The sequence below is a fragment of the Heloderma suspectum genome, chromosome 1, assembly GCF_057233095.1.
Source record: "Heloderma suspectum isolate Gila_16-S chromosome 1, 16-S_ref, whole genome shotgun sequence".
NCBI classification, from domain to species: Eukaryota; Metazoa; Chordata; class Lepidosauria; order Squamata; family Helodermatidae; genus Heloderma; species Heloderma suspectum.
In genome coordinates this window covers 384,771,781-384,788,637 of record NC_139458.1, presented here as the reverse complement: position 1 = coordinate 384,788,637, position 16,857 = coordinate 384,771,781, and the positions used below count along the sequence as shown (strand labels likewise).

Sequence of the window (16,857 nt, the reverse complement as noted above, 5' to 3'; positions counted from 1 at the left end):
TGGCTGATCAGGAAATATTATATTTCTAATATGGCTTTTCTGTGTAAATTAGCTTTAGCTTAGTTGCCCTCTGTCTGTACTTGCCCCTAGAGTAGGCTGGAGGTAAGCCCAGGCAAATAATCATCTAGCCAATGGGCAGATGTGGTTACTTACCTTACGGTACAGCATAATGCACATACAATCTCACAATGCATGAAATAAAATGGAAACAGTGACAAAGAATGGTTTCGGCTAGCTTATGACTTCCTACAAACTTTTCTTTCTTGCACCTTTAGGAAAAAAATAGGTGTACAGAATTACAGCCTCAGTGCATCTCTGTATGGGTTATAAAAGGAGAAGAAAAGGCTCCGAGTCCTACCGAGAACTCATTGAGTTGAACTACAAGGTCCCGAGTTTGGCGTAGCTCTAGAGATTCTTTCTGCAGCTTGTCCTTCATTTTGTTCAAGGTCTTCATCATTTCATCTTTCTCCTGGGTCTTTATGTCACATTCCCTTTCCTTCTTCTCTAGCCTACTCGTCAGCTCAGCATGTTCTGCAAACAGGAGTGGACAGGAGACTTGGATCTGATGGATGATTTCAGGCAATGGAGACATGAACTATCACCAGAAGGGACAATGGGTACAATGCATAACTGCAAATCTCACCATGTTATAAACTGTATGGCAGGAAGGGTTACATTAAAACTAGGAATGGTGGGTTAATATAGATCAGGGATGCACTACTTATTCAGCCAAAGGGCCACATCCAGTGTCCGTAAGGTGCTACACAAGTGTGTACGCCCACACACACATCACTGGGGTGGGGAGGAGGCTTTAACCTTGCTCCCAGAGATCATGCATGAAATACCCGGGGTTGTGGGGAAGCTTTACCTTCCTCCAGCTCCCAGCGACTCCGGCCGGTATCACTGTTTCCATGCCAACATTAGCATCATGGAAGCAGCGGTGTTGACAGGGAGGGGACTGGAATTCAGCGGTGGCAGCAGGAGGAGCACACAACCTATGTCCAGGGGCCACATGCAGTCCTCACGCTGTGCACCTCAGGTATTGATTGTTAGAACAATTTAGACTCAGAATCAGAAGATGATGATAAACCTGGAAGCTTTATCAAAAATTTGGAATCAGACCTGAGTTCAAATTCTAGCTCACCCAGGGACTCTGTGGGCAACTGGGTCAAATCACTATCCCAAAGCCACAGGTCACCATCTATAAAGAGAGAACAATAACCCACATAGCACTTAATCCCTGAAGCATTGTCCTTCTCTCCACTGTCTGAAGATACATGGTTAAATCAGGTTCCCTCTCTACTATTCCAGAGCATGGGCCAGCCGCATACCTTTTCGGAATTTCTCTGCCTGATCTCTCCACTGTTTCACTTCATTCTCATTTACCAACCTGAATGGAGACAAAGCCAGATCACTTGAGAACTATTCCAAAGTAATTAAATAAATTGTAGACAGAAGTTTATATACGAAGAGGTCCTTATGTTTAATATATCGCATAACTGAAATCTATAGGCAGTTATTATGCTTCTTACATCTTGATGATGTTCTTGACATTGAAATTCTCCAAAGGAGCTATATCTGGATCATCCCCTCGCTCATCCTGAAGAACAATTTGCTGCAGTATCCTGTCTAACAGCTGCCATTGTTGAAAGGTTCCCCCATTGCGTTTATCTGCAATGACAAGTGCCAGTAAAGAAATTGGGAAGTGCTCCATGTGGCTTTGATCACAATTTTACTAAGTAGAACTACTGGTTTTCCTTGAATGTTAAGATTGTGTTCATTTGACAGTAAAGTTCCTACTGTGGTTATTTCTTAAGTTCTTCTTGCTTTCTGATTATTTATTTAATAGATTTATATACCACTATCCATATTTAATAATATCTCTTCAATAATATCTCTAAGCGGTTTACAAGAAAACTAAAAAACATTCAGATACATTATGATGCGCACGAAATGCAACAAAAATACATAATAATTGCTAAAACATTAATAGAAAACATTAATTAAAATTTAAACCATTTAAAACCACTATAACATATAATAACAAACAAACAGACAGAGTAACACACTTACTCAGGAAAGGCCTGAGTAAAGAAATGGGTCTTCAGTTAGCACCTAAAGCATGCTACAGTTGGCGCCTCCTGAATACCAGGGAGATCATTCCATAAATTGGGTGCCATCATGGAGAAGGCCCTCTTCCTGGCTGATGCGAGATGACAATTTGCAAGTCATGGTACCACCAGCAAGACCTCCTCTGATTATCTTAATTATCACATAGGAAGTATTGGGGAAGGCAATCTGTACTGGGGAAGGCAATCTGTCAGGTAACCTCATCCCAAGCTGTTCAGGGCTTTACATGCCAACACCAAACTTTGCACTTGGCTCAGTAGCTAATAGGTAGCCAGTTTAGTTGCTTCAACACCGGTGTGATGTGTGTGTGGCCAGGCACTCCCCTCAGCATCCTGGTTGACACATTCTGCACCAGCTATCAGCTTCCGGACCAAGCATGTGGGTAGTTCCACATAAAGCGCATTACGATAACGTAAACGTGAGGTTACCAGTGCATGGACTACAGTGGCCAGGCTATCCCTGTCCAGGAAACAGCATAGCTCACCTACCAACCTGAGTTGGTAATAGGCACTCCTCACATTAGAAACCACTTGGGCCTCAAATGACAATGATGAATCCAGGAGCAATCCCAAATTATGTGCCTGTTCTTTCTGAGAGAGTGCAACCCTGTCTAGAACAGGCAAACTCCACAATTCCTGCACCTGGGAACCACATACCGATACAGGCTCCATCTTGTCAGGGTTCGGTCTCATTCCTCCTCCACATATTGAATGCAAGGAGCCTACTTTCTGGAGTGGGCTACAGTAAGTTGGGAGTTGTGGGTTTGCTGCTAAGGCCTAAGTCTGCCTTCAGTGGAAAATATGACGAAATATTTCTGTTCAGCAATGATCCTATAGCAAACCCATACCTTGCATGGAAGCAAATAATCTCTACCTGTTACTAGATGATTATGTCAAATGGCTTAATATTCTCAATTTGTATCATATGTCTTGAAGAGGAACTGCTAATTTCATTTTCCAATTAGGGCTTGAGAACTTTCTGCTTACCAATTCCCATGAGGTGTCGGCAAAATTAAGTGCTTTCTCTGAAATTCCCCCTTAATGATAACTGAATTTTCATTTGATTTGGGGGGGGGGGAACCCTTATTCTATGTCAATTAGAGGTGCCACCTGTTTCTCAGGCCCTGAGCACAAATGTTCTTTTTTTGTTTCACTTTGAAAACTAATAATTAAATCAAGGAGGACTTTGTTTCCAGATGGACAGCATCCAACTACTCTCTTTTTATAGCTAGCTAAGCAAGAAGTGGCTGCTTCATGTTTGGGGACCTTAAGTGAAAACAGAAAAACATGTTATGTGGTGAGCTCAGCATTAGCATGCCCCAGCTTCCTTGTGGTTGTGGGAAGACGGTGACACTCATAGTAACTCTTACTGCATGGTCAGAGTGTGAAGACTACCAGCTCCCCAGGAGGTTAGAATTGCCATATGAATTTCTTTTTAAGCACTGATAATTAGCAACTGGTAATCTGTTTCCATGCTTTCTCAGATCTACTGGTTTGCAAGTACCAACTACGCTCAGGACACTAACCAACATCAGTATTTGAAAACTTCTCTTGGTCCAGAGAGAGACTGTGGTCTAAATACCTATCAAGGGGATGCTGGCTGGGAATGTTAAGAGTCATAGTCCAACACATCTGGAAGGCACCGGTCTGGGAAGGCTGCTCTATACACAACACTGAGGCTCTGTCCCTGAAAACCACTCAGCAACTGCTCTGGCTTGTCCCACCAGCCATTGCCCACACATGTTCAAGAATATTTGTGCAGTCATAAGAGAGAAAGATTTGCTTTAAAAAGGACAATTACGAGTTCTGGGATTTCTGTGCCCTGTACAAAAATTTGTATTATTTCTGCATTTGAGAAGAACTGTAGAATATAAACAGACCTGACTATTGTTCCTAAATAATGCAAGGGAAGGGTGAGGTCAAGCAAGTTGCACTGTGGAAGAGCCCAAGTCTCTAAAATTCCAGAATGGTACCTAATCAACAAGCCATACTCAAGGAATTCTCCAGTACCACCAGGCCTAGGAAGAAGTAATGTACTCACAAGGCATTTGCAAGCAGTGCTGGAGTACAGATAGTAAATATGGATAAGCATCTGTGTGCTTCAACCTCTTCTTGACCATCTCAAACATCTGTGAGGCGCTCTTTGTGTCAATATGCACCTTCAGCAAAATGAAAAGTGGGAAGAGAAAGCACAGAATAAAACAGCATGAGACATGTTCTAAATATTACAAACAAATCTCACACAGCACCATTTATGAAGATAAGTTTCTGGCTGAAAGGGGGGCAAAGGGGAATGGTGGGCAACTAAAATTATCAAGGGGCTGGAGCAATTCCCTCTTTGACGAAGGGTTACACTGTATAGCAAGTAAGGGAAAACATGATAGAAGTGTACAAAATTATGCATAGTGGGGAGAAAGCGGATAAAGAGACATTTCTGTCCCTCTCTCATACTATTAGAACCTAGGGTCATCCCATGAAGCTGATTGGTGGGAGATTCAGGACAGATAAAAGGAAGTACTTCTTCACACAGCGCATAGTTAAACTATGAAATTCACTACCACAAGATATAGCGATGGCCACCAGTTTGGATAGTTCTAATATGGAATTAGACAAATTCATAGAGGATAAGGCTATCAATGGCTACTAGCCATTATAGCTATTTGCTATCTGCCTATATACACCAGTTGCTGGGGAACATGAGTGGGAGGGGCCATTGCACTCATGTCCTGTTTGTGAGTTTCCCATGGGCAGCTGGTTGGCCACGGTGTGAACAGAATGCTGGACTCGATTAACCCTTGCTCTGATCTAGCATGGCTCTTCTTATGTTCTTATGACATGGATTACTCTGATGACAATAAAACATCAAAATCTAAAGCAACACCTTCCTTCCTTTCCTCTCCCCAGAACAGGTGATGTTCATGTGGGAAGAAACCACAACATTGGCCTGCCCTAATAGTTCCATTATACACTAAAGCTTGATTGGCTCCTTCTTGAGTGTTCCATTTTACCAGACAGAGAAAAAAAAAATATGTTCAGGCAGGCTTTTGTCTTTCTAGAGAGATAACTCAGTAGTTTCTATCTGACACTTCTGTTTTATCTGCTGAATATGTCCCTGGTTTATTATATTGCTATTTTATGGAATGTTATATTTTATAGTTGATTTAAACTGTTGTTAGCCACCCTGGGTGGAGCACATGAAGGGTGGGATGTAAATCTCCTTATAAATAAATACTCAAAGCAGCCTGGCAGCATCACACCAGGGGGAAGTGGGTTCCACACCATTACAGAAAGATGTGAGTTAGTACTGAACGGCGTCACCATTCACACATTCATTTACAGGTCAGCAAATGATGTGAAATCAAATACGCACATGTGAACTGGCCCTTTACCCTTCTAATAATCTTGAATCGCCTTGTTTTACTATTGTTGTGGTATTTGCCTCTCCAATCCATTACATTCTACATCATGAGTTGGTGTTATCTTTTAATTGCTTATACTGTATGTCTTGAAACAGCTTTGGAAGCTGAAGATCCTAAAAGCTCATTAACCTTGGCACACAGGCCCCATTACTTTGTCTTATTCCTTAATGTTATCTCTCCCCAAAACATTAGAAAGTGTTTGTCCATCTAGAAAGTGGCAATGGGTGCATTCATATGAACATCTCTGGGGTACTGACTATCTCTACAAAAGTTTGGACCTTAAGGCCTCCTATTAAAAAGGGCTTCACTAAAGACTTAAGAGCTGATTGGGGCAGGTTCTTGCCTCAAAGAGCAGGGAGCTGTCCACTGGGACCCTAGAACTGATGGTGCTGAATCCAGCAGCAGCCTTAAAGCCCCTTGCAAGGTTAAACAACAGAGGCTTGCACTATTGAGTCATGCCAGTGTGAGACTGGAACAGTGCCACTGCAAACCCCCAGCTTGTAGGAACACCCATTTTATCCACACACAAAATCTACAAATTCTAGATGAGCAAACAGTCCAAGAACAAAGAGGTAAACAGGACTCTGCAGTATAAATAGACTGTTGTTCTAAGATGCAGGCAAACAGGGTGCAGTAACAATGGATGGAAGAGAAACAGTCTGAGGGGCTAAACCAGTCGTCTCTACACCCCAAGAGTTCCAAGCCTGCGTAGGCACTCTAGGAGGCTTGCTTAATACTCAGACAGCCAATGAAGCTGCAAACTAATTAAGAAACTAGACTCGAGCACTTTAAAGTCATCAGTGCTGCAAAGGCCCAGTTGTAACACTGAATGCTGACACTGGCTGAATTCATCCAATGTCACTAATTAATGTACTCGTTGCTGACCTCTTTTTATTCTCTACTCTGTAAATAAGTAACAGAACATCTTGTTTGTCTTCACGTAGGGATGGCGGAGAATTTCTCCACGAATCTCCACGAATCTCCGAAATTGGTGGGGAAATTCTCCGCCGCCACCCCCCCGCCACCCCCCGGGATGGGACTTACCTCGTGCGAATGTCCCTCTCGGCGGCGAATCCCGGCGGCGTTTCAGCGGGGGCGGGGGCCGGTCTTCCGACCGGCTGCCACCGCCGCCATTTTCCAGTAAAGTAAAAAAAAAAAAAGAAAAAAAAGTGATAGGCTGCGTAACGATTTATGTAGCCTATCACGGCTGACTTTGAAAATCTAGCCGTGATAGGCTACGTATATCGTTACGTAGCCTATCACTTTTTTTTTTTTTTACAATATACTTTTTTATTTTGCAGCCGGGGAGACGGGGTGCTCCCCCCCGGCCTGAATTTCGGCTGGGAGGGGCGGGGCGCCTCCACCCCACCAAGAATTTTGGGGGGAGAACCGGAGCGCCTCCCCCCCCCCACCGAAAACAGCTGCGGGACCAGGTAAGGGACTTTTGTCCATCCTTAGTCTTCAGTTGGGGGAAAGCTGGGTCCATGCCACACAGAAAAATCATACAGATGTATACTAAATAGGCAAAGCAAACAGGCTTTTTTGAACAATAGAAGGCTTTCTAAAGGAACGCTCACCACATCAAACCTCTTTGCAAGTTCCAAGTCATCTTCATTTCTGACCATCTCAAAGAAATCCAAGTGCCTAGAAGACAGAGAAAACAAACCCATGTTCTTAACCCATCTCTTGCTTGCAGTGGTGCAAGTTGAATGAGCGGGTGGCGAGGAGAGTCTGTTTTCCATTGAACAATGGGATAAAAAGAAGTCAGGTGATACCTTTTCCTTAATCCAGCTTGGGTTGATGAGCCTATGTTAAGATTTGACTTTCACAACGTAAGTCTTCCTACAGAAAAAGGACCTCTGTTCTTGTTGCGCTTCAAATGCAAAGTAGATGATGTATTGATATTGTGATATTTTCATTTCAACTAGGGAGTGGGACCTTCTGAGAAGCCATTAGAACAGACAGCAGTTGGCATCAAAAGATGATAAATTAAGGAGGTGGTTATACAGAGTCCATGTGCACAGGGAATGTGTTTGTGGGATCACATGCAGTAAAGAGTCTGTTGATCCCCCCTCTTCCCACCTGTATACCATATTGGTAGGTTGTGCTGTCCATACAATCCAAGGAGTTGATATCAATAATGATAGTGACAAAACTCATACATCACTTGGATTGGATTATAAATTTGCTCAAAAAATTATCATTAACCTGTTTCCAAATCAAGCAGCCCATGACTAGATATCAGCGCACAGCATTATCATGCCAGAAATATCTTCCAACAGATATGGCTCACCTGTCCAATGTTGCATTTTCATGTCCTCTGAGCTTGTCAATAACAGGCTGGATACCCAGCATTAGAAATTCATATCGTAGGTGCAATCGAAATTCCAAATTGTCCTAGAGGAATGAAAAATAGATCAAGGCATCAGGTTTCAAGGGTTGTGCACCACTTCAGGTGAAATGAAGGAGAGGACATAGCTGAGAGGTAATACACACACTGAGGTTCAATTGACTCCGATAAGGAAGACAGGTAGCAGGAGTGGTAAAAACCACTACTAGAAACCTTGAAGAGCTGCTGCAAGCCTGGGTAAACTATACTGTGCTAGAAAGACTCTTGCAGTATAAGGTAGCTCTTGATGTTCTTAGCATAGATATAGTTGGGCTACCTTTGGTGAAGTTGTTGCAGTGAGGGGACAATACATAGAGCACTTTAGGGTAAAATAGTTAGACCACTACAGAATTCATTACATTAGTGATTTGTTAGGACTTTCCAGCATAAAAGGGGAGAGAAGAAAAAGAGGCAGCACTAACTCTCTTAGAGACTCACCTCACCAGTACCTGCATTTAAAACAGCATTAATAAAGGACATGATGGCAGTTTTGAGATTCACTTCATCTCGATATCGCCCCAGGCTTCGGTCTAGTTCATTGAGTAATGACTGTAAAGCACAGGAATGAGAAAGTAATGCATGCTACCATGACAATGCTGTCTCTTCACTATAGATCCTTTCCTGCAACATACACACAAACGATCAGTCTCAAAAGCTTAGAACAAAACTAATACAGGCTATGAGCAAGGCTTATGAATGTAGGACACACATTTCTGCTTTATGATCCAAAGTGTTTTAAAGAGATATAAATATTACTTTACAGTACTACTGATGCATACATGCATGCCCCTTCCTTCAACAGTTTTCTGGAGTGGCTTACAAACAGTCAACATGATAAAGAAAATTCACTCAAAAGCAACAAAACGGGAAAAATTAAAAATAGACAATATAAAAGAGCAGTATAAAAACATGAGCAGAATTTAAAAACAAATGCCAAACAGCATAAAAGCAATGTACAGAGGGTTTAAAAGCTTGGGGAAATAAAAGGGAGTTTTGCTGGGAGCTGAAATTATATCAAGATAGGTGCTGGGTAAGCTTCCTTGGGGAGAGCATGCCACAGCTGGGGTGCCACCACTGAGTGGGCCTTTCCACTGCAGCCACCCAGCACACCTCAGATGGCAAGGGCACCAAAAGAAGGGCCTCTGCCGAATGTCTTGTTGTCCTGGCAAGCACACATGTAGAGACAAGGAGACCTTCGGGTATTCCAGTCACAAGTTGTGAAAGGCTTAGACGTCAAAACCAACACTTTGAATCTGCCCAGAAACAAACTAAGAGCCAGCACACAGCAAAAAAAAGAGGCACTCAATGCAAGATTCAGTCCCAGTTAACAGTCTTACAACTTTATTTGAACTAACTGCAGTTTTCAAACAGTCTGCAAAAGCATCTCCACGTATAGTGCATTACAGTAGTTTAATCGGTAAGCATTTCATCATAAGAAATGCTTCGAGTCATAGACATGTATTTTTATTTGGGAAGAGATTTTGAGAATGCAATTTTGAAATATGAAGGTATACTTCATATATTTTTCTCTTTTCCTTTTCTTTATGTGTAATTGTTTTTAGAGTGTTTATTTTAATGGGAAACTCTAGTAATTTTTAAGAGATATTACTGAATCTGACTAGCTCTTTAAGATTAGGTATGGGAAATAAAGTATTACCCATGGTGCAAATTTAGTTTGCCACCTGCGTGTTCACCCGGGGCAATAGTTCTTCACTGAGGCAAATAGCAGGCTGAGATAGTAGCCTTCACTCACATACAAATCATCCCACAACCCTGCCATTTTAATACATGTAGATGGATTTTATCATATCTGAGGAAGTTATATGTATTATATTTATACTTATATTTATTATTTATTTTATTTATATACCACTCTATATCTAACAAGATGTCCGAGTGGTGAATGATAAAAGAAAGAAAAAAGGATCAAAATACAGAATTAAAATATTTAAAGTCCAATTATGTCAATAAAACTGTAGGTGACCAAGCAGGGAGAGCTTGTTTAAATAAAAAAGGGCTTCAGCAGGCACTGAAAACAAAGCAACACTGGTGCCTGCCTTACATCAACAAGCAGGGAGTTCTACAGAGAAGGAGCCAGTACACTATTCTTAGTGGACTCCAAATTGACCACAGGTCCATGCAGAACTACCAGAAGTCCCTCATCTAATAACTTCAATATCTGGAATGGCAGGGAAGGGAGGAGGCGTTCTCTCAAATATCCTGGTCCCAAACTGTTTAGGGCTTTATTGCAGTTACAGGACTGAATTAATTTAACTGGTAGATCTATCAACTGAAGTTTTAATCAGTTAAAACAGCAGGGGCCCATTTTAAATTGTTTGGGCAATTCCGAATCAGTAGGGCAGGAAAGCTGTGCATTAATGGCATACTTTATGAGATAATGATTCACATGTAATAAGGGATGAAAAAAGAAAATGTTAAAGGAGTTGAGCAAAGGCCTGGATGAGCCTGATCTCGTCTGATCTCGGAAGCTAAGCAGGGTCAGCCCTGGTTAGTACTTGGATGGGAGACCACCTGAGAATCAGGCTTCCTGCATTGAGCAGGGGGTTGGACTCAATGGTCTTGTAGGCCCCTTCCAACCCTATGAGTCTATGAGATGGGCCTTTCCTTCTAACAATGCGACAGATATTTGTTTACTAAATGTTAGTACCATGCAACTATATTTAAATTTAACACATTCATATGATCAGTTAATGTAAAGGAAGATTAAATCAACTAAAATTCTTTAATTGGTTAATTACACTAATATTTATAGATTGCATTATATTGGAGGAGTCTTCAGTGCCTGATCTCTTCTCCTCCCTCCCATGGAGGGAAGAAGCACAGGAAAAACTGCCAAAACTCTTTAGCACTGTGCCCATTCCTATGAAACTTCTCTGGTTAGTCTTTTTTGTTGTTGTCCCTATTCAATTCCTATTACAGGAGTCCCACATCTAAATGGTAACTAAATGGACTCGATGGCCTTGTAGGCCCCTTCCAACCCTACTATTCTAAATAGTTGGTAACTACTAGCTGATTTCTACAAACATAATTTATAAAGCCAGTTTCTCCTTGTTGGGATGCTCAGCAGCACTGACTAGTTGATACCAAAAGGCTATACAGGAAGGATGGGAAAGCTGTGGTCCTCCAAATGTTGAATCCCAACTCCCATCATCTCTGACCCTTGGTCATGCTGGCTGGGACTGAGGGGGGTTTGAGTCCAACAACATCTGGAGGGCCACAGCTTTTCTACTGCTGCTAGATATGTTTCCCCAAAACTATCATCAGCATCACAAAGCTGGGAGATGCAAAAAATTGACCATTCAGAGATGTGGGCTCAGTGGGTTTCGCAAATAATAAAATGGCTTCCCATCCAAATGCCAAGGGAGATTCCTGCATTTGTCCCAGAAGCCTTATCGCTTGCACATGCAATAGACCTGGTTGCCTGGTGTATTCCAGAGTGATTCTTTAATTATAAGTCACAGAGAATCCGATATTTCTGAAGCACATTGTTCAATATGAAATATCAACAATACAGAAGAAAAAGGAGAATAAATGGTGTCTGGATAGGAAGAAATGCTTTGGAAGTGATAAGGTATATGTGTTTTAAAAACAATTTCTATAGGCTAGTTGGGTATTAGGTGCCTCTTCCAATTAGACAAGGCAGTCAGCAAGCTAAGTAAAATCACTTTATATCTGTTCTCTCTTAGAGGGTTCAGATCATATTAGCTGTTTGTAAACCTTTAAGTTAATATTTTGTTTCTTCCCAAGGACACATTTCAACCTGCTGTCTGAATAGTACTTTGTGCTGTTTTTACTTCTCACTACTTTCAGAAGCTGAGAAGTGTGCTACTGATGCACACACACTCCTTCAAAGATCAACTGGCTCTGCAGAAGCAGGAGTGCTAAATCAAATTGCTCATAATATAAAGTCAGCTAATCTACCTACAAAAGTCACAAAGATCACAGATATTGAGTAAGGATTCCCCACCCCTGCTTACTAAGGGAGCAATCCTATCTAGATAGGCGTCTGCCTCCAAACTCAGAGGCGGCTGCCTATCCAAAGCAGGGCAGGAGAAGCACAGAGGGGATATTCCCCTCCGCGCTTCTCCTGCCCTTTTTCGGCTAGACAGCCGATTGCGGCTGTCTAGCCGCGGGACGATGGAGCAGGGAAGGAGGCTGCCGTATGACACATAGAATGCGTCATACAGGCAGTTACACTCTCCCCACCCCGGAACACCCGCAGCCATGCCCCTTTCCAGCCACTCCGCTCTCCTCTTCCAAGCACAGAGGACTGGGCTGTTCGGAAGTGGGGTGGGATCCACATGCTTCTAAAAAGGAGTCGACATGCTTCTATGAAGGGCGCCACCATGGAGCCTGCTGTACCTCTGACCATTCCCCTCCTTTTCCTTACCATCGCCTATGCTTCTGTGCCATTCCCTGAAAAGTGAGTGCCACCACTGCCACCACCCCAAGTTTCCTTATGATACTACACATTCATCTGAAGTGTAGAACAAATGGATGGATCATGTAAACATAAATTGGCAATGCTTATTGCTGTCCACAGGCCTTCCTGTTTGCATGTGTATATGTGTGTATACACACATAATTTTTGATATTTATATAGGAAGGGAGGGTTTCCCACCTCCCAGCTGAGCAGAGCACAGCAGAGCAGAGGAAGCTGCTCCAGCTGGCCTAGGGACTTTAGAAGCAAGCAAGCTCCCAGAGAGTGACCGCTCAGAGCGCGCGAACAGGGAGTAGGGATGTCAGAGAATTCCGCGACGGATCTCGGTGAGGCCAAATGCCAGTGCATTCGGCCCCCCGAAATCTGTCGTGGAACAAAGCCCCCCGCCCCCCCAACCCACAAGAGGCACGCGGGACGAAGACCCGCCACCCCCAACCCACAAAAGGAGCGCGAAACGGAGCACCTACCTGCTCCCGTCTGCGCTGCTTTGCGAATGGTGGCTGACCTGCAGCCGCCATTCGCTTCCTCTTCATAGCATAACCATGATAGGCTATGTAAATACTTATGTAGCCTATCACGGCTAACGCAGGGACACTATTTGCGTAGTAAATACTACGTAAGTATTTACGTAGCCTATCACAGCAGGGGGGGAAAATCCAGCGTACGCAAATGGCGGTAGCCGCCGCCATTTGCGTATGCTGGGTTTTTTTCCCCCTGCCGTGATAGGCTACGTAAATATTTATGTAGCCTATCACGGCTAAATACAGGGACGCAAATGGCGGTGGCTATGACAGCCGCCATTTGCGTCCCTGCAGGGCTCCCCAGCGGACGGATGTCTGGCTGCGGGCAGCCGGAGCCGGCCGGCGGCTCTGCAGCTTGGCCACGGAGTGGAGCCGGCCGGGGAGGATTCCGGGGGGGAGGACCGGATCATCTCCCCCCGGTCGAGGATTCCGGTGGGAGGGATGGAGCGCCTCCCCCCCCAGCGGAAACAGAACAGAACGGAAGGTAAGTGTTCCATCCATCCCTAACAGGGACAGCAAACAGGAGTTGGATGGGGAGTTGCAGTGGCTGAGGAGACAAAGGAGACAAAGGCAAAGAGGTAAGTGGGCTGGAGGAAGTCCTTTCCCTTCTGAGCGGCTGTGAGCTCAGCAGGTGCTCCTGACAGCTCCAACTGAATTGAGGGGGGTGGTCTGAGTACTCCTAGAGGCTGTGTGGGCAGGAAGTTTGAGTCTGTTTCCCGCCTCCTAGCTGAGCAGAGCAGAGGAAGCTGCTCCAGCTGGTCTAGGGACTATAGAAGCAAGCAAGCTCCCAGAGAGCGAGTGATCAGAGCGAGTGACTAGGGAGAGCAAACAAGAGTTGGCCAGCGGAGTTTGGCATGGGAGGTCAAGGGGGAGGCCCCCAACATTTTTTATTATTACCATTAAAACTTTTTTGAATTTATTTTTCTTGTAACACACACTTCCATACCAGTGGGATTCTGTTTTTAACCTCCAGTGAGTAGAGGACCAACTAGCTACTCTAGTACAATCAGAAAGCTAGACACAAAAAGGGAAAAGAGGATATGGAAGGACAAGACTCTCCAGTGGTGGTGACCTGCAAGATGTGTGCAATGTTTGTTTTCTTGCCTGAGAATAACATGGCCTACATGTGCAACAAGTGCAAGTTGATCACACTGCTGGAAGAAAAAGTAAGAGGACTGGAGCGGCAAGTGTTGACCCTCCAGGGAATAAGAGAACACGAAGAGTTATTGGACAGAATGGGGGAACTACAGCAGCAAAGCGAAGAACAGAAGCTTGAAGAACAACAGCAAGCTGAGGCAGAAGAAGAAAATGCTGAGGTGAGGAAAAATGAAGCATCCTTGGAAAAGGGTGACAGTTAGGAGAAGAACTAGATGCCACTCTACACCAGTGGAAGCAGTGGAGCTATGGAACCATTTCCAGGTACTTGAGGATGAGACTGGAGGACAGCCTGCAGAGGAAAAATTACAGGGGAACCTGCATGAGAGCGAGCAAGAGGCTGAAGGTCAGTCAAGCAGAGGCAATGAAACCAAGGCCTACAACAAGAAGAACAGAAGAGTAGCAGCAGTGGGAGACTCCTTGCTGTGTGGGATCGAAACCCAAGTATGTCGTGAAGACCCATGGACTTGCCAGGTATGCTGTCTCCCGGGCGGATGGATTAGAGACGTGACTGAAGGGTTGCCTGCACTCATAAAGCCCACTAACAGGGATCCCTTTCTTCTCATCCATGTGGGAACAAATGATACTGCCAAGCAGAGCTACGAAGAAATCACATCAGACTTTGCAGCTTTGGGAAGGAAACTCAAGAACTTTGGGGCCCAGATAGTTTTCTCATCCATCCTTCCAGTAGTTAGAAGAGGGACAGAAAGGGAAAGAAAAATACTCCAGGTGAATGACTGGCTACGAAGGTGGTGCCGATGAGAGAGATTTGGATTCTGGGACCACAGGCAATACTTCCTGGAAGATGGACTGTTGGCAAGGGATGGGTTGTACCTCACAAAGGATGGGAAGAATGTGTTTGGCCACAGCATGAAGAACTTCATCAGGAGGGCTTTAAACTGAATCCTACAGGGAAGGGAGACGTAAAGTTGGGGGTAACAATGGATGAAGGCTCATGCACCACAACAGAGAGAACAGCAATAATAATGGCCAATAATAGTCTTCACAAACATGTAGGAAGAAAGCCAGACTATGAAGCACATGGTCTTCAATGTCTATATACTAATGCCCAGAGTATGGGAAACAAACAGAACGAACTTGAACTCTTAATAGAGGAGGGAAATTATGACTTGATAAGTGTAACTGAGATTTGGTGGGATGACTCCCATGACTGGAATATAGCAGTTGAAGGATATAACTTGTTCAAAAAGAACAGGAGCAACAAAAAGGGGGGTGGGTTTGCGCTATACGTTAAAAATACATATCTCTGCACAGAGGTACAGGAGGATGAGCTTGGTAGCCCCATCAAGAGCATCTGGGTTAAAATAAATGCAGCAAAGAATTAAAGGAACATGGTGGTCGGAGTCTACTACTGGCCACCCAATCAAGGAGAAGACAAGGATGAAACTTTTGAAAAGCAAATAGCCAATGTTTCAAGGAAGCATGATGTACTAGTAATGGGGGACTTCAATTTCCCCGATATTTGATGGGAGACAAATTCTGCAAAACATAGCCCCTCCAAGAAATTCCTGACTTGTGTGGTGGATAACCTCCTCCTACAGCAAGTAGAGGAAGGAGCTAGAGGATCGGCTATCCTTGACTTGATCCTAACCAACAGAGATGACTTAGTGGATAAAGTAGCAGCTACAGGAACTCAGGGGGAAAACAACCATATTATACTTGAGTTCTTGGTTCTAAGGGAAGCGCGTACAGGATTTTAGGAAAGCCAATTTTCATAAACTCAGAACAATGATAAGTAAGGCACCATGGCAAGCAAATCTAACAAGAAAAGGAGTCCAAGATGGGTGGGAGTTTTTAAAAAAGGAAATTCTAAGGGCACAATTACAAACAATTCCAACAAGAAAAAAAGGAGGAAGACAACAGAAAAAGCCAATGTGGCTTCACAAAAAGCTTAGAGATGACCTGAAAACAAAAAGGGACACATATAGGAAGTGGAAAGAAGGACAAGCAACAAAGCAAGAGTACAGGCAGGCAGCACAGAATTGCAGGGATGGCATCAGGAAGGCTAAAGCTGACAACGAGCTGACGTTAGCGAGGGATGCTAAAAGCAACAAAAAGGCTTTCTTCAGATACATGCATAGTAAAAGACAGAGGAAAGAAATGGTGGTTCAACTATTAAATAAGGATGGCAAAATAATAACAGATGACAAAGAAAAGGCAGAAGTGCTCAGTTCCTACTTTGGCTCAGTCTTCTCCCAAAAGAGGGTTTATGAGCCCCCTGGCAAAGGCGAAGTACAGGCTGAAGGAGCAGGATTGCAGCTTGAGATCGATAGACATATGGTCAAGGAACACCTAAGTACTTTGAATGAGTTCAAATCTCCAGAGCCAGATGAACTGCATCCTAGAGTAATAAAGGAACCGGCAGAAGAACTCTCAGAACCACTGTCTATTCTCTTTGAGAAATCATGGAGGACGGGTGAAGTGCCAGATGACTGGAGGAGGGTTAATGTTCTCACTATCTTCAAAAAGGATAAAAAAGAGGAACCTGGGAACTACAGACTAGTCAGTCTGGCATCAATCCCTGGGAATATTCTGGAGCAGATTATAAAGCAATAAATCAGTAAGCACCTTGAAAACAAGGCAGGGATTACTTGAAGCCAACATGGATTTGTCAAGAATGAGACGAATCTGATATCATTTTTTGATCAGGTAACCTCCCTTGTGGACTGTGGGAATGCTGTGGACATAATATACCTCGACTTCAGCAAAGCTTTCAACAAAGTGCCCCATGATATCCTGATGAGCAAACTAGCTCAAAGTG

The 16,857-nt window shown here is 43.7% G+C and overlaps 1 protein-coding gene across 1 annotated transcript in view; it reads right to left on the bottom strand.

Annotated features, from left to right (window-relative positions):
- The window catches only part of DAAM2 (dishevelled associated activator of morphogenesis 2), a 260,005-nt gene that overhangs the window by 76,849 nt on the left and 166,299 nt on the right, over positions 1-16,857 (bottom strand). Inside the window, exons 8-14 of the mRNA XM_084828535.1 lie at positions 8,376-8,486; positions 7,842-7,945; positions 7,126-7,192; positions 4,171-4,288; positions 1,533-1,671; positions 1,332-1,390; positions 359-531 (exon numbers count right to left, since the gene is read on the bottom strand). Of these exons, the coding sequence (XP_084684661.1) occupies positions 359-531; positions 1,332-1,390; positions 1,533-1,671; positions 4,171-4,288; positions 7,126-7,192; positions 7,842-7,945; positions 8,376-8,486 (771 nt within the window). The remainder of the gene's footprint in view (positions 1-358; positions 532-1,331; positions 1,391-1,532; positions 1,672-4,170; positions 4,289-7,125; positions 7,193-7,841; positions 7,946-8,375; positions 8,487-16,857) is intronic.